General features: G+C 44.0%; 1 protein-coding gene and 1 non-coding gene across 3 annotated transcripts; both read right to left on the bottom strand.

Moving 5' to 3' along the window:
* Nucleotides 1-12,521: 12,521 nt before the first annotated feature.
* DDX47 (DEAD-box helicase 47) lies at nucleotides 12,522-25,843 on the bottom strand. Of its 2 annotated transcripts, XM_036299594.1 has the most exons (12): nucleotides 25,692-25,843; nucleotides 25,002-25,095; nucleotides 22,893-23,081; nucleotides 21,848-21,919; nucleotides 20,850-20,968; nucleotides 19,745-19,816; nucleotides 19,533-19,649; nucleotides 18,150-18,296; nucleotides 17,490-17,627; nucleotides 15,478-15,548; nucleotides 14,445-14,574; nucleotides 12,522-13,093 (listed from the first exon to the last, which is right to left on the bottom strand). In XM_036299594.1, exons 1-12 carry the CDS (start codon nucleotides 25,776-25,778, stop codon nucleotides 12,962-12,964), a joined length of 1,368 nt encoding a protein of 455 aa, XP_036155487.1. In that variant the 5' UTR covers nucleotides 25,779-25,843; the 3' UTR covers nucleotides 12,522-12,961. The 2 variants fall into 2 exon arrangements, with proteins under 2 accessions (XP_036155487.1, XP_036155488.1); XM_036299595.1 differs by lacking the exon at nucleotides 21,848-21,919 and having other exon boundaries at nucleotides 12,530-13,093.
* LOC118652407 lies at nucleotides 24,295-24,481 on the bottom strand. The gene has a single exon (XR_004966634.1). It is a non-coding gene; the product is annotated as a U2 spliceosomal RNA (small nuclear RNA).
* Nucleotides 25,844-25,869: the final 26 nt, after the last annotated feature.

Raw genomic sequence — 25,869 nt, forward strand, 5'->3', positions numbered from 1 at the left:
TTTATTCAGTATGAAATCTTTATACTATATGTTCCACCTGTTAAGAATAAATGTACATTAAATCTTGGTTAAAAAAAATAAAAGAAAGAAAGGGCACGTATGGGACTGGGGATGAGAGCAGCAAGCTTCCTTTGAGAAGACAAACATGGATTGAAACGGATTAAAGCTCTGGGCACCTCTCAAGAGGTCTGCTATTCGAGTTAGCTGTGTCTGTGACTCTGGAAGGTAAGGGTCAGGCACTGTGGCAGAGACAGCAGAAGGAGAGAGTGCCCCTAGGATTTTAGTCCCCCACCCGGTATACCCAACAGAGCCACAGCTCCTAGCAGTGCACACAGGGCTCCTCCAGGTAGAGCCTCTCACGAAGGAATGAACCTCAGCAGCCAGTGGGCTGAATGAACCGAGTGCTTTGGCTGGTGATCACTCATGAGTCCTGGCTGTTAACCCATTGCACTGACAGTTGGGCTGTTTTGGAGGGATGAACCCCAGAGCCTGTACAATGGGAAGGTGATGGGTGGATGGCCATGAGTAGGTCCTTTGGGGGCCATGGATGTGTGGAGGGATATTTGAGTTCACCTGCAAGAAGTTAAGATAGTCCAGAACTGTCTTCCACATCCTGGCTCAAAATACGGCTGGCCAGTGTGGTTTAGTGGTTGATCGTTGACCTATGAACCAGGACGTCATGGTTCAATTCCCAGTCAGGGCACATGCCTGGGTTTCAGGCTCGATCCCCAGTTGGGGGTGTGCAGGAGGCAGCTGATCAATGATTTTCTCTCATCATTGATGTTTGTATCTATCTCTCCCTCTCCCTTCCTTTCTCTGAAATCAATACAAAACATATTTTAAAAATTTATTTTAAAAAATGCACTGACAGCCCCTTTCAATCAGGAAGCTTGTGCCCTAGTAACTGACTGTTTAGTAAATATAGCACATTGAGTGCATAGAAACAGTAGCCACTGCAGTACCAGAATGAGATGGCATATTGGCAAAGATGCTGGCTTGCATAGGTGAAGAGGCAGAAGAGGAAAGCGGGCAGAGAAAATAGCATGTACAGAAGCCCTGTGGCAGGCAGGAGCTCAGGGACTGAAAAAAGGCCAGTGGGGGAGGAAGGACAAGTGGAAGAGTTGCTGGAGAGGCTAAAGGGACCATGTAGAGCCTTGTAGGCCGTGCTGAGTGGCTTTGTCTTTCCTTTCTCTAAAGAGCAATGGGAAGACACTAAGGGTGGTAGGTGAGTGGGTTGGTTGTCTTTTTGAGAGTTGACAAGGGCTGCTTCACCTACTGGGGAACTCTGGAAAAAGCAAAACCAGTGACAAATATCTCCTTGGACTGGCACAGTCTGCCTCCTCTAACAATAAGGAAAGGTAAGGGTGCAGGGAGCGTAAACACCCATGTGGCATTGCCCACACAACAGTCATGCCATTGAAGTCATATAGAAAACATGGTCCACCCTTGGTCTGAGCAGGACCTTCCCCATTCCTTCACGGTCTCTCCTGTGCCTCATTACAGGGAGCGAGCACTGTCCGGGTCAAGCAAGGTTGTGTCTGCCCCACCCAGCTGGAGGTTTGAGGCAAATCACCTGAATTCTCCATTTGCTGTTTCCTAATTTGAAAAACCAGAGGTTGAAAAAAAGGGACTGTCATCAGAAATCTACACTTCCGCCGTGTAGAAGTGAGCCATGGCGGTTCTCCATAGTAACCTCCTGTCAACTGTGGGGATGGGGTCAGATGGTGTGGTGCATTTCCTGGGTTTTCCTGGCCTCCGCACTCCCACTGCATCCCCGTAGCTAGTGACTCGGGTTAATGCTGTGCTTTGTACAGTCCCTTGTGCATTTTGGCATCAGATGAAAGTTAAATTAGAAAACCTCAGTGTGGCCTCACTGCTTATTTTGGCTTCTATCTTGCAGAAGAGATCTTCATTTTATGCCTAAGTATTTTTCCCAAATCAGGGGATGAAAAGAAAAGCGAGCCGAAGCACCCCAAGCTGAACTGACAGAGAGGTGGAGGAAGAGATTAAATGAGGCTTGTTAGCAGCAGCTGAGGGAATTCTTCCAAAGGAAGGTGGGAGGGTCACCACACACCATTTAACATGGTAGTAGTCTCAGGTTCAGGTTCAACTCCAACCAAACCCGTCTGATTTACAAGGCGTGGCAAAAGAAGATGCCGCCTACAGGATGACCAGAATTAAAAATAACAATATGAATTCATAATTTTTTTCTATCTTAAAAAAAAAAAAACACAAGAAAAGGCGAAATAATAGAAACACAAAGCAAATGGGCACAAGGAAACATTTTGGGTGGATTTTTTTGCTATGTAAATGACATCTCAGTAAGCTGTTAAAGCCCTAGCTGGTTTGGCTCAGCCTGCGGACTGAAGGGTCCCAGGTTCGATTCCGATCAAGGGCACATGCCTGAGTTTGGGCTTAATCCCCAATAGGAGGCATGTAGGAGGCAGCCAATCAATGATTCTCTCTCATGACTGACGTTTCTATCTCTCTCTCCCTCTCCCTTCCTCTCTGAAATGAAAAATATATTTTTTAAAAAATAAGCTGTTAAACATTTTTTTTAATTAAAAAAAAAAAAAACTGGCGCTGGCCAGTTTGGCTCAGTGAATAGCTCATTGGCCCACAGACTGAAGGGTCTTGGGTTCAATTCCAGTCAAGGGCATGTACTTCCATTGCAGATTCAATCTCCAGCCCCAGTCAGAGCATGTGTGGGAGGCAACCCATCAATGTGTCTCTCTCACATCCATGTTTGTTTCTCTCTGTCTTTCCCTTTCCCTTCCACTCTCCAAAAATCAATGAAAAACTATCCTCAGGTGAGGATTAACAATAAATAAATAAATAAATAAATAAATAAATAAATAAACCTGACCCTGGCCGGTGTGGCTTGTTAGTTGGGCGCTGTCCCATGCACTGAAGGGTTGCCAGTTCGATTCCCAGTCAGGGCACATATCCAGGTTTCGGGCTCGATCTCCATTGCACGGCATGCAGGAGGCAGCCAATGAATAATTCTCTCTCATCGTTGATGTTTCTATCTCTCTCTTCCTCTCCCTTCCTCTCTGAAATCCATAAAAAAAATATTTTTAAAAAGAAATCCACTTTAAATATAAAGATACAATAAAAGTGGTGGAGAAGGGGAAAAAAATACATCAAATCAACAACCTAACTTTACAACTTAAGTAAAGAACTAGAAAATAAAACAACCTAAATCTACAATGACTTCCCACCTTAATCCCATTAGGACAGCGGTTCTTAACCTGTGGGTCGAGATCCCTTTGGGGGTTGAACAACCCTTTCACAGGGGTCGCCGAAGACCATCAGAAAACACATATATAATTACATATTGTTTTTGTGATTAATCACTGTGCTTTAATTATGTTCAATTTGTAACAATGAAATTGGGGTCACCACAACATGAGGAACTGTATTAAAGGGTCGCGGCATTAGGAAGGTTGAGAACCACTGCATTAGGATAACTACTATTAACAAAACATAACAACAGCATTGCAAGGATGTAGAGAAACTGGAACCCTTGTGCACTGTTAGTGAGAAGGGAATATGGTACAGCTGTTATAGGAACATTTGGTGCTTTCTCAAAAAAATAAAAATAGAATTCATAGGATCCAGCAATTCCACTTTGAGGTATATACCCAAAAGAATTGAAAGCAAGGTCTCAAAGAGATCATTTAACACCCATGTTCATAGCAGCCTTACTCACAAGAGATAAAACATGGAAGCAACCTAAGAGCGAATAGATAAGCAAAATGTGGTCTTTACATACAATGAATATTCTCCAGCCATAAAAAGGAAATCCTGCAATAAGCTACAACATGGATGAACCTTGAGGACATTATGCTAAGTGAAATAAGCCAGTCACAAAAAGACAACCGCTGTTGGATTTCACTTACATGCGGTACTTAGACAAAATAATTAAAACAGAAAGCATAATGGTGATTGCCAGGGGCTGGGGTAGGGGAGAATGGAAAGTTATTGTTTAAAGGGTAAAGGAGTTTCAGTTCTACAAGATGAAAGAGTTCTGGGGATGGATGCACAACAACGTAAATGTTTTTAATACCACTGAACTAACTGTACACTTAAAAATGGTTAAGATGGATACATTTTATGTTATGAGCATTTTACTACATTTTAAAAAGTGGGAGCCCTAGCCAGTTTGGCTCAGTAGGTAGAGCATTGACCTGCAGACTGAAGGATCCCAGGTTCGATTCCAGTCAAGGGCACATGCTCAGGTTGTGGGCTCAATCGCTAGTAGGGGGTGTATAGGAGGCAACCAATCAATGTCTCTCTTTCACATCAATGTTTCTCTCTCTCTCTCTCTCTCTCTCTCTCTCTCTCTCTCTCTCATCTCTCTCTCTCCTCCCCCCCCCCCCTTCTACTCTCTCTAAAAGCAATGGAAAAATATCCTTGGCTGAGGATTTAAAAAATAAATAAATAAATAGTGAACCTTAACATAAATGTAGGTTCATTGACTGTAACAAAGGTACCGCTCTGGGGGAGATGTTGCTAATGGGGAAACTATGCATGTGTGGGGTCAAAGGTGATACCTGTACCTCCCTCTCAATTTTGCTGTGAACCTAAAACTGCTCTAAAGTCTTTTCTTAAAAAGTCTGTATCAGAGTTTTGTTTGAAAATTAATTTCAGAATGAAATAAAATAATTCTTTTAAAGAACTGCTGTCAGAATAATTTCCCAGGGCTTCAGTCTCCAACTTGTCTTACAGTGTGCCCCTATTTAACATGCAATTTTTTTAAACATACTTCCATGTTTGTATATTTTTAAATTGTTATAATACTTATCCTATCTAATAAAAGAGAAACATGGTAATTAGCCATACATCCGCTACCCTTCCCATTGGCTAATCAGGGTGATATGCAAATTAACTGCCAGCCGAGATGGCAGCCGGCAGCCAGGCAGCTTGAAGCGAACATGAGGCTTGCTTGCTTCAGTGATGGAGGACTCCAAAGTACCCCACCTGCCGCTGCCGGCCTCTGAGCTTGCAGTTTGAAACATTGTTACAAATATAGAAGCTAAACAAAACCCCAGAAACCTGCTTTCAGCTAGCCGGGATCTCAGAGCTGGAGTTGAAACAGTGTTTCGATTATAGAACCCAAACAAACCAGATACCTGCTTTCAGCAGCTGAGGCCTAAGAGCTGGAGCCAAGCCTCAGAGCTAAAGCTGGCCCAGAATAAAAAAAGAAAAAAATGAGCGGTTGGGAGCTTCAGTCACCCGCCAGCCTGAAAACAGGCCTCAGCCCCTCACCCAGACTGGCCAGGCACCCCAGTGGGGACCCCCACCCTGAGTGGTGTGTGACCAGCTGCAAACAGTCATCATCCCCTAACCAGGCTGGCCAGGCACCCCAGTGGGGACCCCCACCCTGATCCAGGACACCCTTCAGGGCAAACCAGCCGGCCCCCACCCGTGCACCAGACCTCTATTCTATATAGTAAAAGGGTAATATGCCTCCCAGCACCAGGATCAGCGGAGCTGCAAGGTCTCCCGGCACCGGGATCAGCGTGACAGGAGCAGCGCCCAAATCCCCTGATTGCCCTGTGGCTCTGTGTGACAGGGGGCAGGGCCACAACCTCCCTATCTGCCCTGTTCTGTTCGTGACAGGGGAAGGCGCCCCAACCCGCTGTTCAGCCCTGCTCTGTGCCTGATAGGGGGGAGCTCCCCAACCCCCTGATCGCCCTGCGGCTCTGTGTGTGACAGGCTGTGGTGCCCCAACCCCCTGATCGGCCCTGCTGAATGTGTGACAGGGTGCGGCGCCCCGACCCCATCCCCCCACGGGCCCTGCTCTGTGTGTGACGGGGTAGAGCCATAACCTCCCCATCGGCCCTGCCCTGAGTATGACGGGGTACGGAGCCCCAACCCCTGATGGGCCCTGCTCTGTGACAGGGTACGGAGCCCCAACCCCCGATAGGCCCTGCTCTGTGTGTGTGACGGGGGGAGCTCCCCAACCCCCTGATCGACCCTGCTCTGTGCGTGACAGGGTACGGAGCCCCAACCCCTAATGGGCCCTGCTCTGTGCGTGACAGGGGGCAGCGCCCCAACGCCCTGATTGGCCCTGCTCTGTGTGTGACAGGGGGTGGCACCGCAACCTCCCCATCAATCCTGCCTTGAGTGTGACAGGGGGCGGTGCCCCAACCCCCCAATCGGCCCTACCCTGAGCGTGACTGAGGGTGGCATCGTAACCTCCCGATCCACCCTGCTCTGTGCATGACAGGGGGCGGTGCCCCAACTCCCCAGTCGGCCCTGCTCTGAGCCCAACCAGGGGCTGCACCTAGGGATTGGGCCTGCCCTCTGCCACCCAGGAGCAGGCCTAAGCCAGCAGGGCGTTATCTCCTGAGGGGTCCCAGACTGCGAGAGGGCACAGGCCGGGCTGAGGGACCCTCCCCACCCCCCCACCCCCCGAGTGCACAAATTTTTGTGCACCAGGCCTCTAGTGTATGTTATAAAACACATACAAAAACAGGAATTCAAAAACATAAGTAAAAGTTCTGTATCTTCTTCCCACACCTCGACAAACTGTCAGGCTCTCCCTGAATGCTCGGTCCTACTGTGGAAACCACCCCTCTAGGCCACAGGGAACAGCTGCAAGCCGCTGGCCAACGAGTTACTCAGGGAGTCTAGCGAGTGGAGAAGGGGCAGGAAATGACTGTATGCTTCTGAGTTCCAGAAAATTCTGAAGTTTATGTACAGGCTATACACTTTACATGACACTCTTCTCCTTTCCTCTCCCGCTCCTTTCTTCTGTCCGTGCACCCTCCCCAGGTAATCAGCCCAGAAGTGGGTTCCTCTTCTCTCATTCCCGCATAAACTTCTTAGCTTGAGCCCTTCCTTGTGAGGCTTGCTGCCTCCTCCCAGGCTCCTCCTGGTGATCACATGTGAACTGGAGGTCACCTGGACAAAGATGCTAAAGAAGTGAGGCATGATATGTGACTTACCCATACTCCTTCCAAGATAGAACCTGGTTAAGGACAACACTAGCATTGGCTAGGGAAATTAGTTAGGCTAACCAGGGTTACCTAAAACACATTTTTGTCCCCCCAAATCTTCCATCACTATTCTCAGAAAGGAGACTTCAGTCTCTAAGATGTTAGTTCTGAAAAGCAAGCACCTTTTCCTTGGGCAGGTATTATAAACAAAATCCCACTACAACTTTTTTGAAGAATAGGAAAAGTCTACTTTAGTGTATCTCTTTAAGTAGCTATAACCATTGGAACACATTATAAAACATACACAAACCTACGCATTGCCAAGCACATACAAACCGATAAACATACTCGTAGTTCCTTTAAGTATCCTCAAAGGGAAAATGAACAATCTGTTTGATCACTAACATCCTCTCAAACTCTAAAATTCGTTTTTTTAAAATATATTTTTATTGATTTCAGAGAGGAAGGGAGAGAGAGACAGAGATAGAAACATCAATGCTGAGAGACAATCATTGATTGGCTGCCTCCTAGGGGGGAGCCCACAACCTGGGCTTGTGCCCTGACCGGGACTTGAACCGTGAGCTCTTGGTTCATAGGATAAAGCTCAACCACTGAGCCATACCAGCCAACAAACCCTAAAATTCTGATATTGTGTGAAGTTTTACATGAACGTTATGGCAGAGTCCAAAGGTCAAACTTACACATTTCCCAGAGACTTGGTGAAAACAGAGAACTACGGTGAAGCAGGGAATCCTTCCCCCTCACCCAGGCCTCTGAATTCCACCAAAACCAATGAAATGAAAACAGAAGCATGGATTAACGATGATGTGACCAAATCTCTATGCATTTTGTTGGCATGAGTTCACCCCGCAGAGTTCCTGAATACCCTTGGGTGAACGTAGGAAATCACAGAAGATGCAGAATAAGGAATGGCCAGGTTTTAAAATATCACAAACAAGCTTTTCAATGTTTCCTCAAGAAATGACTCATTACCTCCAGGAAACTTAAAACTATATGGCAAGCCCCAACTGATTTGGCTCAGTGGATAGAGCGTCGGCCTGTGGACTGAAGGGTCCCAGGTTCGATTCCGGTCAAGGGCATGTACCTTGATTGCGGGCAATCCCCAGTAGAGGGTGTGCAGGAGGCAGCTGATCGATGTTTCTCTCTCATCGATGTTTCTAACTCTATAAAAAATCAATAAAATATATTTTTTTAAAAAAACTATATGGCAAGCACCTAGCAAATACCACCTGCACAGCAAGGTCTCCACAGCCTCGTTGTAAAAAATCGCAAACAAACCATCACAAATGTCCAAACAGAAATATATGAAATAAGAAACCTTCTCATGGTCCCTACTCTGTTGACCACCCAGAAGACACAATGGTGGTTGGAAGTCGGCACTGAATCTAACAGTTTGGGTTAGAGCAGTGATGGCGAACCTATGACACACGTGTCAGAGGTGACACGCGAACTCATTTTTTTGGTTGATTTTTCTTTGTTAAATGGCATTTAAATATATAAAATAAATATCAAAAATATAAATCGTTGTTTTACTATGGTTGCAAATATCAAAAAATTTCTATATGTGACACGGCACCAGAGTTAAGTTAGGGTTTTTCAAAATGCTGACACGCCGAGCTCAAAAGGTTCGCATCATTGTGTTAGAGTGTCCAAGAGGTCAGGAATTGAGCAGGGGTACACTCCTCCCCCAAAAGGAATGTTGGGGGAAAGAGCCAACATAGAAATCAGAGTGGAGTTAGCCGTCTAGTCCAATATTTCTGACCATCCCATATGATCGCTGCTACTCGTACTGTTTTGGAACCAGAGGGACAATTCCCCATCACTTGCTGCTGGAAGACATGCCTAGGACAGGATGAACAAACAAGTGGCTCACCAGCTTATTTGACGGAGGGCTATGGGTAAAGCTTACTCGATGGAGTAGGAGAGATACAATTTACACTCATAAACACAAACAACATGTACTGGGATAAGCAGTAATAGTACTCCTAGGTTACAGAGTGTGTGTGTGTGTGGGGGGGGGGGGGGGGGGAATGAACAGAGGGCAATGACTTAACCAGAATTCCAGAAGGAAAAGGCAGACTTTTAGAAAGAAAAAGCTGCTTGTAAGCAGAAAGGGAGGAAACGCAGACTGGGGCTGTGAAGAAGAGATAATAGTGGAATGCAACTTGTTCTTACTACATCTGAACTTCGGTTTCCCAGTCCCCGTCTTCTGGGCCAGCCTAGCAGATCTTCTTGAAGGCTGACACCCTTCAAATACCTCTAGGTAGCTCCCATACGCACCCTGACTCCCACCCCTTTGTCTCTGTGGGCCAAACACTGCACAAAGAGTCCTTTTAATGAGTCCCTGTGTTGCAGTCACTGCTCAGAAAGAAAACTCCTTCCCATTCAGGGGTATCTTTTCTCCCTTCTGCCATCTACTGGTGGAAGTGAACATATATTCCCTCACCTGACTGTTCCTGATTTGCAAATAGGTTGGAGTCCAAAAGCTCATTTATGTAATACTTGTTATGTGAAAGACATTTTTCCAAAGGAAAAAATATGTATGGTTCCATCTTTCCTTCATCAAATAAGCATTTATGAATAACATAATATGAAAGTATACACATATAAACACAGTATATATAATATAGAGGCTTCAAATTTTTACTTAACTCCTTATCAGCTATACAACCTAGACAAGCCACTTAGCCAGTCTTCATCTGTAGTAATCGTAATAATAGTGATAAATATAGTGGCTAACATTATTAATCATTATGATGAGCCATAATATAGTCATGTAAACCTCACAACCCTGTAAGGTAGGCACATTACATAAGATCTATGGCTCTTCAGATAAGAAGACTGGAACATGGAAAGGGTGAATACCTCTCCCATGGTCTCACAACTCATAAGAAGCAGACCTGACAGTCTGACTCCACAGTCATAACAGGAACGATAACCACCTTTCAGGATTGTTCCTTTCAGGACTTAGATGCAACACAGGTAAAGCTGCTGACACACAGCACGTTTTAAAAACAACAGCTATTGATCATTCACTGGGGGTTGGGCCCTGCAAGATCGTAAAGCTGCATCCACATCCATGAATGAGCCATGGTCCTTGCCCTCTAGGCAAGCACAATTACAACACAGTACTGAGACCGAGTTCAGCTAAGACAGTTCAGCAAAGACAGCATCGGACTTTTTTTTTTTTTTTTTAACCTTCTTCGGCATAGTCTTCCTAGTACCTGGCACAGTGGCTAGTATATAGCAGGCACTGGGAAGGAACATAGTTTTTAAAATAAAATAAAATTAGGTTCAAGACTCTGAGTCAGACAGGATAGATGCCCTTAATTTCCATATTAGCAAGTGAGAGAGACCAAGGTTCAGGACCTATCACAAGATCACACAGCAAGGGCGAGTGGGAGCGACTGATACTTTTACCAACTTCATTGCACTCCCCCATCCCTCTGCTTTCTTCCAGGCCCCCAGGTGGCATCGAGAGGTTAATGAAGGTAATACTTTCTGAGGGTATCAGGTGGGTGGATGGCTATAAGCAGATAAAAACTTCAATATGAGCAGACATCGGGGACCACATCAGAGATTACACGGTCTCTAATGGGCCCATTTTCTTCCTGTCTCTCTTCCACGTGGCACAAATCAGCTCTTTACTCTAGGTGAGACTGTTTAGGGCTATTTCCCAGAGTTCAAGTTTCTACAGTTATTTTTAGCTGGAATTTTACTGCATACCTGGGACAGGTGAGGCATGAAAAGGAATGTGGGTGTGGGTAACCCTTGAATCTCTAGTGCCAGGGTCTGGGTCTCTTGTCATTCCAGCCAAAGAGGGGTGACTCACACCCTGATTTATTATCTGCACTAAGGCTAGGTTTCACCTTAAGAAATATGTGGATTAAAACCTCCTATATATTCTCTAATTTTGTATTCAAGTCTTTGTGTGTGTTTGCTCTTTGGAACATGCTTTCTTGGATGTTACTTTGTTACCTGCTTTTGATAACTTGGAATGCCTTCATTTTCTGTAACCAATATCACAGCCCGAGGTTCTTTCTAGTCCCATTTCCCAGGCCTTTGAGGGACCTGGGGCAGATTAGAGTACCTGATTTACATTTTTTGCAGGTGAGAAGCTACCTGGAAAACACTCTGGCTGTAAGCTGGCTGTCTTGATAGTCAGCCAAGTTCTAGGATATTCATTACATTGTTTAAGGACTAAAAGAATCGTGATCTATCTAGACCCCTTCTGGCAACCACTAGAATGCCCTCAGAGTGCCCGAAATTCCAGAGTGCCTGGGATTCTGAGCCTGCTTGAAGCTTGGAATGGCCTCTCCAACTGACCCCTTCATAAGACAGAGGTATTTTCCTCACCTCACGTTAGCTCTGTACAGAAGAGGTAAAGCCAGGCTCACTAGGATCATGAAGTCATGACACCGTAAAGCTATAAAAAGTGGTTTTATGATTCAGCTGAGAAATAGAGAACTTTTTCTCTGGGCCAGCATTCCATGACTATTGAGATACGCCCTTTAAAGGTCTTAAAATTCAGGTGAGGTGTGTTTGTTTGCAGTTGGGAGAGGTGGAGAGGTTGGTCAGTTGGTTGAAGCTGTTTCTTAAATCAGGAAAACAGAACTAAAGAATTACACCAAGAAGGGAACAGAACAAAGGCCACAGACCTCCTTCCCCATTCCTTAACTAGAGCCACTGGTAACCTGACTGCAAAGACAATTTACATTTCATTTAAAGAAAGTCATTTTAAACCCCTAAACTTCTACCTATCCCACCATTTCTGAAGACCTATCTCCTGTCTCTTCTAATCAACTCTTACCACTTCTATTTCACAATGCAATCTTAAACCCTAAGGAACATAGCAGTCCAGAAAGAGTTTGTAATGGATTGACTAGTGTACCCAAAAAAATTCATGTCTACCTGGAACCCCAGAACATGTGACCTTATTTGGAAAGAGTGTCTTTGCAGGTAAAAAGTTGATCCTTGAACACAAGTTAGTAATTCAACAATCCTTCCCCTGCCCTATGCAGTTGAAAATCTGCATATAATTTAAAATATATTTTTATTGATTTCAGAAAGGGAGAGGGAGAAATAGAAACATTGACGATGAGAATCATTGATTGGCTGCCTCCTGCACGCCCCCTACTGGGGATCGAGCCCGCAACCTGGGCATGTGCCCTTGACCTGAATCAAACCCAGAACCCTTCAGTCCGCAGGCCGATGCTCTACCCACTGAGCAAAACCGACCAGGGCTGCATATAATTTTTGACTCCCCCCAAAAAATAACTAGAGTTGCCCCCAAGTATCCATGAGGGATTAATTCCAGGGCCCCCTGCAGATACCAAAATCTGCAGATACCAAAATCTGCAGATGCTCAAATCCCTTATATAAAATAGCGTAAAACAATGCATACAGTGAGTTTTCCACATCTGCAGATTCCCAACCACGTTTAACTTAAGAACCACCAATGAATTTGCCACGTAACTGCCACTGTTAGTTTCTTACCTATGAGCAAGATCTTCTTAAATCTATGTCCTTTACCTTATAAAGGTCTTCAAGAAGTTTCAATCTTTAAAAAATAATATTTAAATTTATTATTCACATGAGGTCTAACGAAGCACAAGCTGAGATTGCTTATGTATCCTAGGTATCCCCATTCTACAGATGCAGAAGCTTCTTTACAATTCTAGGTCAAGTGCTGCATCACATAGTCCTTGACTTGCAGCTGAGAAAGCAACAGGTCTGTGTGAAGTGACAGAAGGGCACATCCTACTCCTGTCATGAGCAGGAACCAAAGTGGAAGAACAGTAAAACCTGTACAAAACATTCTTCAGTCATGACACTCCAACACATAGAAAGGAAAGTACTGAAGCAGCTGAGCAGATTCTGGACATAATTCTGACAGATTTCGGTCTGAAGAACTCTACAGCAGGAGGTTTCTTTCTCTTCCTCAATCCCCTTTCACACAACCGAAAGCAGAAATCAAGTCTTTATAAAAGAGACTAACGGCCTTTCCGTTTCTTCATTTTCCCTCCTGCCACCTTGTTCCTGACACCCATAGCACCCTCCGTATCATCATTGTCCCCAGCATCGTCCCGTGTACGTTTCTTCTTTTCTCCATGCTCCCTCAGCTCCTGCAAAACAGAAAGGATAGGACTGAAAATGAACCACTGTCACTGAAGATTAACACATCCTGGTCTCTCCTCCATAAAATCAAACAATGAGTAACTTCCTAAAGTTTCACATTAGCAAGGAAATAAGACCAAAATCCCAATATACAAAAATGTTAACCTTATTAACAATCAAAGATACAAATTCAAACAATAAGCTATTATTTTCACATGGCAGACTAGCAAAGATTTTAGAGAATGGTAATATCTAGTATTAGTCAAAATGTGAGGACATTCACATATACTTTCACTGACAGTGTAAACTGCTATAGCTTTTCTACAGGGCAATGCAGCATTCCATGTGAATTCAAATTTTAACTGTATACTCCTCAGCCCAACTGTTCTAAGGATTATTCTAAGGAAACAAGACAAGTATGTAAAACTGTACATACTAGGATGTTCAACCGTGCTAGTTAAGACAGAAAAAATTACAAAAAGCCTAAATACATATCAATGTAAATCATGTTACATATGCATAACAATTCTTTGCAGCCATGAAGAAATGATCACATGGATCTAATTTGCTGAAATCAAAAAATATTAATCATATACAATTAGATAAAGTCTAATTATGGCTAAGAAAAGAAAAATAGCCAACGGTTACCTATGGTTCTCTGTGAGGGGTGGCTTATACGTTCCATTTACTATTTGAATCCTTTCTGTATTTTCTGAATTTCCCCCTCCCAATGCACATGTAAACAATAATATCAAACAAAGAATTCTATTTTGAAAGAAAAATAAAACCAAGTCCACACTTCAGCTACTCCGAGGCACCCCACGGGCGAAATTCCTCTGTCCCTCAGACTAGAATTCCAGGGAGCAGATGACACTTGCAAGGATTCTCCTTTAGAATCTTCTCATCTCCACTGCTACTGTTATTGCTACTACTAGCAACTATGCAGTTTATATTAGCTTACCTGGTGCTCACAGAATCCTGTAAGGTATTCAAGGTAAGCATTACTCCCTAAATTAGGATAGGAACTGCTTGGTGAGGATCTGCTTCTGAGAAATCAGTGACAACTGGGACATCTGATCTCAAGTTCTAAGGCTTTCCTGCCACATGTGAAACATGAGCAGTGGCTGAGACTGTGGTCACTGTGGTCAGACTGAGTCTGAATCCTGATTCAACCACTTAGTTGCATTGTCTAATGATGGACCTACCATCTCTAAGCGTTAGCATGCTTAGAAATGCATTTATTCTTAAATTCAGAATACATTACCCAGCTCCTACATTTTATTATGAGGACTAATACAATATCTAGCACATAGTTAATATCATTTGCAAAAAAGTGGGTAAAAAAAATAAGTTGCATACCATTCGGGCAAACCTTTGGGCTTCAGTCACACGTTCTGTCAGCATCATAACCTCGTCATCCTGTGTTGGAAAGACAGGCAGTTTCTTCCCAATTAAGTGTTCTATGCGCTGGAAGAGTTCCACATCATACCTGAGGAAGAAATATTGGCATGGTTTTGGTGGACTGACAATGCAAACGTTAGCCCATTCCAAAATATATATTACATTATATGATGCAACAGGAGCCACAGTGTTAAACAATACCGAATCTACTGTTCCTTTTCAGAATACTAACTAAATGCAATATTTTGTGCATAGCCCATTAGAAAATCCCCCAATACAGTCTTTACTCCCAGAAAAGCACGGGTTCATAAAATTTTTCCTTTAAAAAGAAAATCAGAAATAGTTATTCTAATTCTGTGAGGTGAGGGGAGGTCAGTGCTCTCTGGCTCTAGCAGTTAAAGACCGGTTTAGCTCAGTGGATAGAGCATCGGCCTGTGGACCGAAAGGTCCCAGGTTCGATTCCGGTCAAGGGCATGTACCTGGGTTGCAGGCACATCCCCAGTAGGAGGTGTGCAGGAGGCAGCTGATCGATGTTACTCTCTCATCGATGTTTCTAACTCTCTATCCCTCTCCCTTCCTCTCTGTAAAAAATCAATAAAATATATTAAAAACATTAAACTTTAAAAAAAAGAAATAATAGAGTGGTTTTTGTCCTTCTATATACCAAATACTATACTAGCCCTTGTAGACAACATCTCCAATCTCATTAAAACCCTGCAGTATTAACATTAGGGGCCAGTGAATTCTTTGTTGTGGGGCGTCCTTTGCAGTGTGGGATGCTTAGCAGCATTCCTGGCCTCTACCCACAGGTGGCACTGTGACAAACTGATGTTTTCAGACTTTTCCAAAGGCAGGCATTATTTCCATTTTACGAACGATGAAACTGGGATCAGGGAGGTTAAGTAACTGGTAGAGTCAGGTTCCAAGTCGGTTTGCTCCCAAGCTCTGCTTTTTTCTCAACACTGCTCTGCCCCAAACACAATTCACTTACTGTGTGACAAAGGTAATAGACTTTCCGGAGCGCCCAGCTCGAGCTGTTCGACCTACTCGATGGATGTAATCCTGAAACAAAAAGGGTAAATGAATTTGAGTTACATGTAGTATAAATAAAAACTATGTAAGTAAGGTCTTACTGCAAACCTCTGAAAGAAAACAAATTCGTATTGGAACATGGACAATGGATTTAAAATTCTGTTGAGATAAATCTGCATCACCTTTTTTATTCTCACAACACAAACTGACCCCATTTTTCCTTTCTTTTATAGAAAGACAAATCTACAAAGCATATCTACATGGTCACTAAGCATATTCACATGGTGCAGAGAAAAACAGCATTGGATCTACAGGCAGACCTGAGTCACAGCTCTGGTTTTACCACCTACCAGCTACGCAACTGTCTGTAAATCACATAACCTGTCTGAACCTTGACTTCTTACCTATAAAACAGGGATAGAAGACATGCCCAAACTCACAGTGAATGTGAAAATCAAATGAGACAGCACCTTGTCTACAGCAGTTAAAAATATAGCCAAGAGATACGAGTTGGTCTCAACCAGGGAGGATTTTGTCCTCCCCAGGGAATATTTAGAAAAATCTGAAAACTTATCTGCTTGTCAGAGTGTCACCTGTGGGTAAAGGCCAGGAATTCTGCTAAGCATCCTACACTACAAAGGACAGCCCCCACAACAAAGACTTCACTGGCCCCAAATGTTAACAGTGTCCAGATTGAGAAACCCAAGATACACTAAGGACCACAAGCTGTCACTTCTAAAAAAATGAGACTGACGAAGATCAGCACACTGCATCTGCCCCTCTGACTGTGATCATTATTTAACACCTCTCTGTGGCTACCTTCATTCACCTTTATTAATAGTGTATCTGCAGGCAGGTGCAAAATGGTAAGAATGAATAAATCAGGAGCTTTCCTAGTTTTTGACACTTAACTAATCATGGACCAAAGAAAGAAAAAGAAAATACAGTAAACATTTCATTAAGAAATATACTCTGGCCCAGCTGTGGCTCAGTGGTTGAGTGTCAACCTATGAACCAGGAGGTCACAGTTCAATTCCTGGTCAGGGCACATGCTCGGGTTGCAGGCTCAGTCCCTAGTGTGGGGTGTGCAGGAGGCAGCCGATGGATGATTCTCCCTCATCATTGATGTTTCTTTCTTTTTTTAAAAATATATTTTATTGATTTTTTTTACAGAGAGGAAAGGAGAGAGATAGAGTTAGAAACATCGATCAGCTGCCTCCTGCACACCTCCCACTGTGGATATGCTGCAACCAAGGCACATGCCCTTGACCAGAATCAAACCCTGGGAACTTTCAGTCTGCAGGCCAACACTCTATCCACTGAGCCAAACCGGTTAGGGCCATCATTGATGTTTCTCTCTCTCTCTCCCACTCCTTTCCTCTCTGAAATCAATAAAAATTTTAAAAAAAATACACTCTCAATACAATGGAATATTATTCAGCCATAAAAAACAAGAATTAAATCTTGCCATTTCTGGTAACATGGAAGAATCCTGAGGGCATTATGCTAAGTTAAATAGTTCAGAGAAAAACAAATACTACATGATCCTAACCTATATGTGAAATCGAAAACAGAAACAAAAAACTGAGCTCATAGACACAGAGAACACATGTGGTGTTGCCACAGGTTGAGGTGGGGTTAGGGGAGTGAAATGGGTAAGGAGATGGGGGGCGGTGTCTACAGGTATAAATTTTCAGCTACAAAATAAAAAAGTCTTGGGAATGTAGCATTATAGTCTGTAATACTGTAATGCATATTTGAAAGGTGATAATAGATCTTAAAAGTTCTCAAGAAAAATACTGATTATTATGTGTGGTGACAACTGTTAACTTGGCTTATTGTAATGACCATTTACAATATATACAAATATCAAACTTTTACCCTGTATACCAGAAACGAATATAATGTTATATGTGAATTACACCTTAATTTCACTTTGGGACTAGAAAGTCAGATCAGAAAAGGACTCACCTTGGAATGGGTAGGAATGTCAAAGTTGACAACTACATCCACATGAGGAATGTCCAAACCTCGGCTTGCAACATCAGTTGCTAGAAGAATGGAACGAGCCTTTGCCTTAAACTTATTAAGGGATCCTAGGCGCTTGCTCTGAAATGATGAAAAAAAAGACATGAAAATAATTTAAGGACTCTTAGAATCTCAGACATACCAAATAGACATATTAAATACAAGAGATAAATTTTTTAAAAGATATTTCCCCCCAAGTCCAGATTGGACTTCACGGGGCAAAAAAGAAACATGAAAGCAACAAAAAAATATTTAAGACTAAGGCTAGAAAATACTAGCATGACATAAGAATTGTTTAACATAATAGATAATTGGGCAATAATTTATTAAAAATTCTTAGAGATCAGAGAATCACTATTACCACAAGGGCTGAATAAATCAACTCAATGGCTTCCATATCAGAAACTACCTATGGAATTAACTAGAATCTCTTGCTTATCCTGAAAGGAAGAAGTAAGCATCCAGAGCAACACGCCAAATGCATAAAATCAAGCCTGGGAAGATGCACTAATGCCATGTGTTGTTACTGTACAAATCTATTGCTATATGGTTTATCTTCCTCCTGCCACCTGATCACCTCCAATGACACCGAGGAATCTTTACCTGACTCATCTGTCCGTGGAGGGGGATGGCAGTGAATCCAAGATTTCGGAGTAGCAAAGCTGTTCTCTGAGTATTGTTACAGGTGCTGCAGAATATCATAAAGGAGTTTCCAGCCAATTCATTTAGAATATAAACCAGGTAGGTATCCTAAATTACAAACAAAAGACAATACATGTAATTGAACCTGGAAAAAAAGGTTGGGGTCCTGGGCATATAAATTCCATAAAAATAATAAACTTATACTTGCTTCTCAATTATACAAACCCCTAGCTGCCAGCTTTTCACTCTTTATTTCATTTTTTGTTAATCCTAACCCGAGGATATTTTTCCATTGATTTTTCAAGAGAATGGGAAGGAGGGGGAGAGACAGAGGGAGAGAAACATCAATGTGAGAGAGACATATCAATTGGTTGCCTCCCGCATGCGCCCCAACCAGGGCTGGGATGAAGCCTGCCACTAAGGTACATGCCCTTGACTGGAATTGAACCTGGGACCCTTCAGTCCTCAGGCCGACACTCTAACCACTGAGCAAAACTGGCTAGGGCTAAAATATATATATATATTTTAAATATATTTTTATTGTTTTCAGAGAGAAAGGGAGGAGAGACAGCAACATAATGATGGGAGGGAATCATTGATTGGTTGCCTCCTGAATGTTGGACCGAGCCTGCAACCCAGACATGTGCCCCCAACCGGAATCGAACCTGTGACCCTTCTTCAGTCCACAGGCAGACGGCTCTATCCACTAAGCCAAACCAGTTAGGTTTAAAGTATATATTTTTAAAGATTTCCAAGAGGAAGGGAGAGGGAGAGACAGAGAGAAGTATCAGTGATGAGAGAGAACCATCAATCTGCTGCCTCCTGCACGCCCCCTATTGAGGCTCGAGCCCTCAACTCAGGCACATGCCCTGACTGGGAATCAAACAATGACCTCCTGGTTCATAGGTCAATGTTCAACCACTGAGCCACACCAGCCAGGTCAGCTTTGCACTCCTTAAACAGCATTATCGTCTCTGTGAACTCTGAATTTCATACAGCCTGAGCCAAGCACAAGGAGATCTGTACTCAGCAATCAGAAAAAGTCCTCACATCAAGGCACAACACAGGGTCCTTTGACTACAAAAAAAGCCACATAATAAGCACACAAAAGAAAAATGACCTCAAGGATGGGGTTGGGAAGGAATTATATCATAATTTCGTTACTGTGGTTTACTTAGTATGTTGTGAATTCGTGGAATGTTTGACTTTATCAGTGATAAACAGAACCACAGCCGGCTCTCTAAAGCAAACAGAAAGAACTCCAATCTGTAGCACAGCTCTTAACTAATCGAGAGTTGACTCATTTTCAGATGCTTTGGAAAGGAAGGAGAGGGAACACTTCACCTTGAATTTAGAGGGAATAAAAATATAATATTGCTGCAATTTCTCAACCGTCTGGTATTTAGAGGAAACAGCACATTTCACAGGATCCTTCAGTGCTGCTCGCTGAAGCTTTTGTACCTAAAAAAACAAAACAAATAGTTTTACTATTGTTATTGTTGTTTGCATTAATCAATTCTTATAAGGAAGAAATAAGAAGTCCTAGAAAATTTCACCTTCTTCGTCATGGTAGCAGAGAAGAGAAAAGTTTTCCGATCTCGGGGAATCACTTTGAGAATCTTGTCAACCTAAGGCACAAAGAGGAAAGGGTATCAATACAGTATTTTTTAAAAATGAATTTCTTTATTGATTTCAGAGAAGGAGAGGGAGAGATAGAAATATCAATGATGAGAGAGAATCATCGATCAGCTGCCTCCTGCACACCCCCTACTGGGGATTGAGCCTGAAACCCTGGCATGTGCCCTTGGCCAGAGTCAAACCAGGACCCTTCAGTCCGCAGGCCAACACTATATCCACTGAGCCAAACCGGCTAGGGATCAATATAATATTTAGACTAGACATCTGCAAATATTCTTTGTGAAGGAGACAGAAAATAGAATAACAAACTAAATACAACACTGTGGGGATTTGGGGACTCAAAAATTCAATTCAATCCAGCTAAAATTTACAAAATATTTACTATTTGATACCATACCAAATGCTATAAAAAAAACAATGTGATTCAGTGAAAAAGAACAATTTAGATTAGTACATAAGAACTAATCTAAGAGAAAAGTCAAAAATAGGTATTAATCAAGTACATAAGCTATGATGAGTAGGTCATCAAAAAAAAAAGCACAGATATTTCAAAGTGTGTGGAAGAAGTCTATATCAAGGGTCTTCAAACTTTTTAAGCAGGGGGCCAGTTCACTGTCCCTCAGACTGTTGGCGGGCTGGACTATAGTCTAAAAAATAACTATGAACAAATTCCTATGCACACAGCGGCGGCAAAAACACCCGACGGGCCGGGCCGGATAAATGTTCTCGGCAGGCCGCATATGGCCCACGGGCCGTAGTTTGAGGACCCCTGGTCTATATCAAATAAAATGGAAAAAGAAAATCTGGTTTTGATATTCCTCATCTCTGAAATCCGAGTCAACTATACTCTAAAGAGGATGCTGAGGCACTAACAATGGGAAGAGCACCACGAATGAAAAAGGCAGATGTTTAGGTCAGCGGATAATGATGCAGCTCTCCCCATACAGCAGGTGTGCAATAAATCAAATTTTGAAACAGGGCACTTGAGATGCTCTAAGAGGAGGAAAGAAATTGGGAGCTCACCTCTGTCTCAAAATCCATATTCAGTATTCGGTCTGCTTCATCCATGACCAAGTATTTGAGAGCTCTTAAGTTGAAACCTTTTGTATTTTCCAAGTGGTCAATCAGTCGACCAGGAGTTGCTACCAAAGAAAGGTTGAGGAGAAAGAGCAATGTTTAAGAACAAGGACAAAAAGGAAGTTACTAAGCCCCTCCTCCACTACCACCCCCCTCAATTTCAGAAATGAAAAATTAAATAGGTTTACAAAAACCTGTTCTTCAAAGTCTTTCTGTTAGAGTAAGCAGGCACAAACAGAGCAGCAACGTATAGAATGATACCAGGGAGGGGAAAGTTCCAGGTGCCAACTACTATAGGCTGGCACCTTGCCCAGGGTGACCTTTCCTCCCGTAGCATGTCATTGGTCATTGGTTTAGACCTCCTTAGAGAAGGAACAAGGGGCTGGAGAATAGCCTCTTATTACTCCCGTACAAGAACAGGAGACGAGAATAGGAAAGGCCCTGATAGGTTAGCTTAAAGAAGGAGCTAAGCCCAGCCAGTGTGGCTCAGTGGTTGAGCATCAACCGATGAACCAGGAAATCATGGTTCGATTTCTGGTTTGATTCTGGTCAGGGGACATGCCCAGGTTGAGGGCTGGATCCCCAGTAGGGGGTGTGAGGGAGGCGGCCGATCAATGATTCTTGTCTTTGATGTTTCTATCTCTCCCTCTTCCTTCCTCTCTGAAATCAATAAATATATTTTTAAAAAGGAGCCTTTGACAATACCCCAGGGTAGCTCTCTGAGCAGCCCATTCAACTCTTCCTTTTGAGTATACTTTTGCTTTGCTTGCTAAATAAACTGCCTCCTGAGCTAGTTCTTGGCTCTGAATTCTTTCCTAGCCGAACTCAAAAACTGAGGTCCACGTTCGCTGCTAACATTTCCACACAAGTAAGTAACTCCCAACATTGGTAGATCTTCTCCAAGTCATCACTGCCAGTATCTTTTACCTTTGGCAACTACTCACCTATTACTACATGTGGTTTTTTTGCCAGGGCCAGAGACTGGGACATTGAATCAATTCCACCTACAATCACGGCTACAGGAAAAAAATAATAATAATAATAAACATAGGAAAGAGACCCTTAGTTTTCCATAGTTCACTGATCACCTTTTAAAGTCAATGCTAGATTTCTACTTAAATTTACAACTTTCCCCAAAGCTAAAATACCAAATCAGCATTTTGGTCAATAAACTTATGCTAATTATACTTCCTTCCATTCTCCTTTCACACTTGCTGGGGTCCAGTCCCAGCGGGTCCAGGGGTCCCCAAAGGTGTGGACGGAGTCAGCAAAGAAGGAAAGACACGGAGACAGTGTTCAGTTGATCAGCAGCCTAGCCAGGATCTCCAGCCAAGTTCTGGTCTGGATCTCCAGAGAGGTTCTGCTCTGGATCTCCAGCCAGGTTCTGTGGCCATGTTCCCTCGCTAGGTTCTCCAGCCAGGTTCAGTCACCAGGTTCTAGTCAGGTTCTCTTGCCAATTTCTGTAGTCAGGTTCAGTCCAGGATCTTTTGCCATGTTCTCCCCAGAGAAGTTCTTCTGTCTCTAGAGAACGTTCTGTGTAGGTTCTGTGCCTCCTAGTTCTGTGTTCTAAGCTCTGTATTCTAAGTTCTGTGTCTTGCTGTCTTGTTGCATCTGTATTTATACTAGTTGATTCAATCCTATCAGTCTCTATTACAAAGGTTAGGGCGTTTCTTATCTTCATTCCAGGGAGTAAAGATTATGTAGCTTAAGCACGATTGTTCGTAGTTAAAGTGATTAATTACCCGCCTGGCACTTAGTTAAGAGGTTTTATTCCCTCCCTAACTTCAGGGGAAAATCCCTACCTGGGAAACAACCTTTCTCAGAGACCTTGGTTAAAACACATAGTGCCAAGAAGGTGAGCAAACATATTAAGAACAATATGCCATATATGCCAGGTCCCTTGAAACAGCAAGCATGGACCGGCTCCCGGCACACACTCATTCTCAACTAGTGAAGGAGCCCTAAGACTCCTTTCCTCTTAGAACTTACCAGTCTGTACTCCAATAGAAGATCCTAGGGCTTCAAACTGCTCTGAAATCTGAAAGGCCAGCTCTCGGGTGGGGGTGAGAACTAAAGCAAACAAACGCTGAGGCGTCTCCAGCAGCGCGTTCAGAATGGGCAAAGCAAAGGCCCCTGTTTTTCCAGAGCCGGTTTCCGCCAGCCCAATGATATCACGACCTAGGGGGTGGAAAAAAAGAAAACATCTCACAGCAAAGAGATTTTCTCTGCATTTTTCCACTTTCTCTACAATGACACAATGCTGGGCACAAAGTAAACACTGAATAAATATTTGAGGAACTGGGGGCAGAAGAAGGTTGAATAGACAGACGAGATGAGCTCTAGATGAGCTCAAAATCCAGGGACGAGATACACAAATACAGTACAGTGTGATAAGGGCTTTAATATAAGCCCCTGCAAAATACAGTAAGAACACAAAGGAATGAGTAATTTACTGCCCTAAAGAGTCAGGAGAGCTAAAAGAGATGATGACTAAATTAAATCTGGAAGTAAGCACAGAAGGTAAGGAAGGGCATTCCCATAGGATGGATGACGAGAGGCTGAAAGCTTTAAAAAACATAGAAGACTTGCCAAAACCGGTTTGGCTCAGTGGATAGAGCGTCGGCCTGCGGACTGAAAGGTCCCAGGTTCGATTCTGGTCAGGGGCATGTACCTGGGTTGCGGGCACATCCCCAGTAGGAGATGTGCAGGACGCAGCTGATCGATGTTTCTCTCTCATCAATGTTTCTAACTCTCTATCTCTCTCCCTTCCTCTCTGAAAAAAATCAATAGAATATATTAAAAAATTTAAAAAAAAAATAAAAATAAAAACCAGCTGGGAATACTTGCATGGGGCTCGGAAGAAAAGTGGGGGTTAGAAATACAGTTCAAAGCACTATTCTCTCTCTAGAGCTAGCTTAGTTCTTAACCTGGGACTCGTGGGAGAGGAATAAAGTCAGAGCAAGGGATAAATTTTATGTGTGGATAGATTTATGTGTTTTTTTCTGGGGAGAAACGCTTTAACTTTTATTTGATTCTCAAAGGGGCAAGAAACCCCAAGAATGTCCCCCTTCTCCGATGGTAATGTACCTCACTTTCTCTGAGGATCTTAATGAATTTCAGTTAACACTTCTGGGTCTTTCTCCTCCCAGCCTGGTCCTCTAAAGTTGAGTTTTGGGAATGTAGGAACAGGATTTCACTTCTCCCCTTATTAAAGTTCACCCCGTTAGCTCCAGGCCCACTAGTCATCAGCCATTCTTCTGCAAATCTGATATCCATGTCTTACAGCAAGAGCTCTCAACAGCTCCAGATACTAACAACGGTTCCAGGGACCCTTGTGTAAATCTGCACTTATTATTCATGATGCCTTTTTTTGTTGTTTTGGTTTTGTTTTGTTTGGTGCACCGTTTCTGGAGGTAGTGCAATACGGGTCGATGCGTGGAGTGGACGGAGCAAGCTCCGATTCCATCTCCCTATTCCAAAAATACATTTCATATAATGTCCTCAGAAAGAGGATGCAACAGATATTAAACTAAGAACAGACATTGCACTTGATCTTAGCCAAAAGGCCGAGAAGCGAGTCATGATTTCTAACAAGTCTCGTGTTAGTACATTTTAATCCAGTGCTTCCTTGGGTCAGCATCCGCTGCAGACACTAAAGCTCCTGATACAAAGTCAGCTCAGCCCTGGCCAGGGTGGCTCAGGCGGCGGGACTGTCATCCCGGGCACCGCAGGGTTGTGGGTTCAATTCCCGTCGGGGCACATACCCACGCTGTAGGCTCCATCCCCGTCGATGTTTCTCCCTCCCTCCCTCCCTCCCTCCTTCTCTCTCTCTCTCTCTGCTTTCCTCTCTCTCTCAACAGAAGACGTAACAGGTGACGATATGTAGTTTCACAGAGTAAGTGATTCACAAATCATATTATAAGGAAAAAAAAGAAAGTAAAAGTGGAGAAGAACTTTTACAGAAACCAACACGCCACCAAAACTGTGCGTGGTCAGTGAGCACGCTTTTGTCTCACTTGAAGCAGCAAGGAGCAGTTCCCTGACACTCTCCTAAGTTCACACCGGCTGTCCCAGGCCACCTGCTTACCGCCGACCTACCTTGCAAGGCCAAAGGAATAGCTTCCACCTGGATTTTGGTGGGCTTCGTCCATCCCAGCTGGTCGCAAGCTTCACACAGCACATCGGTCACCCCCTTGGAATAAAAACAAAACGCGGACATCAGCACACACTCCCCGCCCCTCACGAAGTGGCTGTCGGAGCCCCGGGCGGGCCGGCGGCACGTGCGCGCATCCCTCACACTCCTTCCAAGGGCGCCCGCCCTGCGTCCGCTCGTCCGCTCGTCCGCTCGTCCCGCTCCTCCTATAAGTGCTACTGCTCGCCAGGGACAAAGCCAGGTTCCTGACCCGTATTATTCCATTTAATCCTCATGATCCCATGGGGCTCTTCCCCAACTCACAGACGTCGAGGAGGCAGAGGCGTAGCAACCCGCTCTGGGGAGAGGCTGGGCCAGAATCCGAACCTGGCTCATCTGCCTCCAAAGCCCACGCGTCGCCACATCAACACGGAGAAAAGCGCCAGCGGGGCTCTCACAGCCCGGCCGGCAGCCACCCGCGCCCCCGACGACCAAGCTCAGCGGGTCAGGGAGCGCGCCCGGAGCCCGAGCTTCGGGAACTCCGGGGGACGCCTCAGCGAGGCCCCAGCGGCTTGTGTCCACCACCAGCCGGGATCTAAGGCCACTGGTCTCTGCCTGCGCCTGCCGCCCGCAGTACAGAGAGAAACTGCCCTCACCAGGTCTTTAAATGTTTTCGTTTCCTCCTCCTCCACGGCCGGCTGCGGCGTTTCTGTAGGGGAACCGGCATCCTCGGGCGCCGCCATGCTGTCCGGCGGCTCCGGAAGTGGGGCGGCGGCGCGCGGGATGCTGGGTAATGTAGTTGTAGTTCTCCCGACCGCGTGTTCTGGGCGCCCC

This window comes from Myotis myotis, unplaced genomic scaffold, assembly GCF_014108235.1.
Source record: "Myotis myotis isolate mMyoMyo1 unplaced genomic scaffold, mMyoMyo1.p scaffold_m19_p_3, whole genome shotgun sequence".
NCBI lineage: Eukaryota > Metazoa > Chordata > Mammalia > Chiroptera > Vespertilionidae > Myotis > Myotis myotis.

Coding starts and splice junctions, on each gene's coding strand:
- DDX47 (XM_036299594.1), bottom strand. CDS start 25,778: ATGGCGGCGCCCGAGGATGCCGGTTCCCCTACAGAAACGCCGCAGCCG. Junction 19,650..19,744: donor CTGCTACCATGACGAAGAAG/GTGAAATTTTCT, acceptor TTGTTTTTTTAG/GTACAAAAGCTTCAGCGAGC. Junction 17,628..18,149: donor TCCACGGACAGATGAGTCAG/GTAAAGATTCCT, acceptor TCATCATTTCAG/AGCAAGCGCCTAGGATCCCT.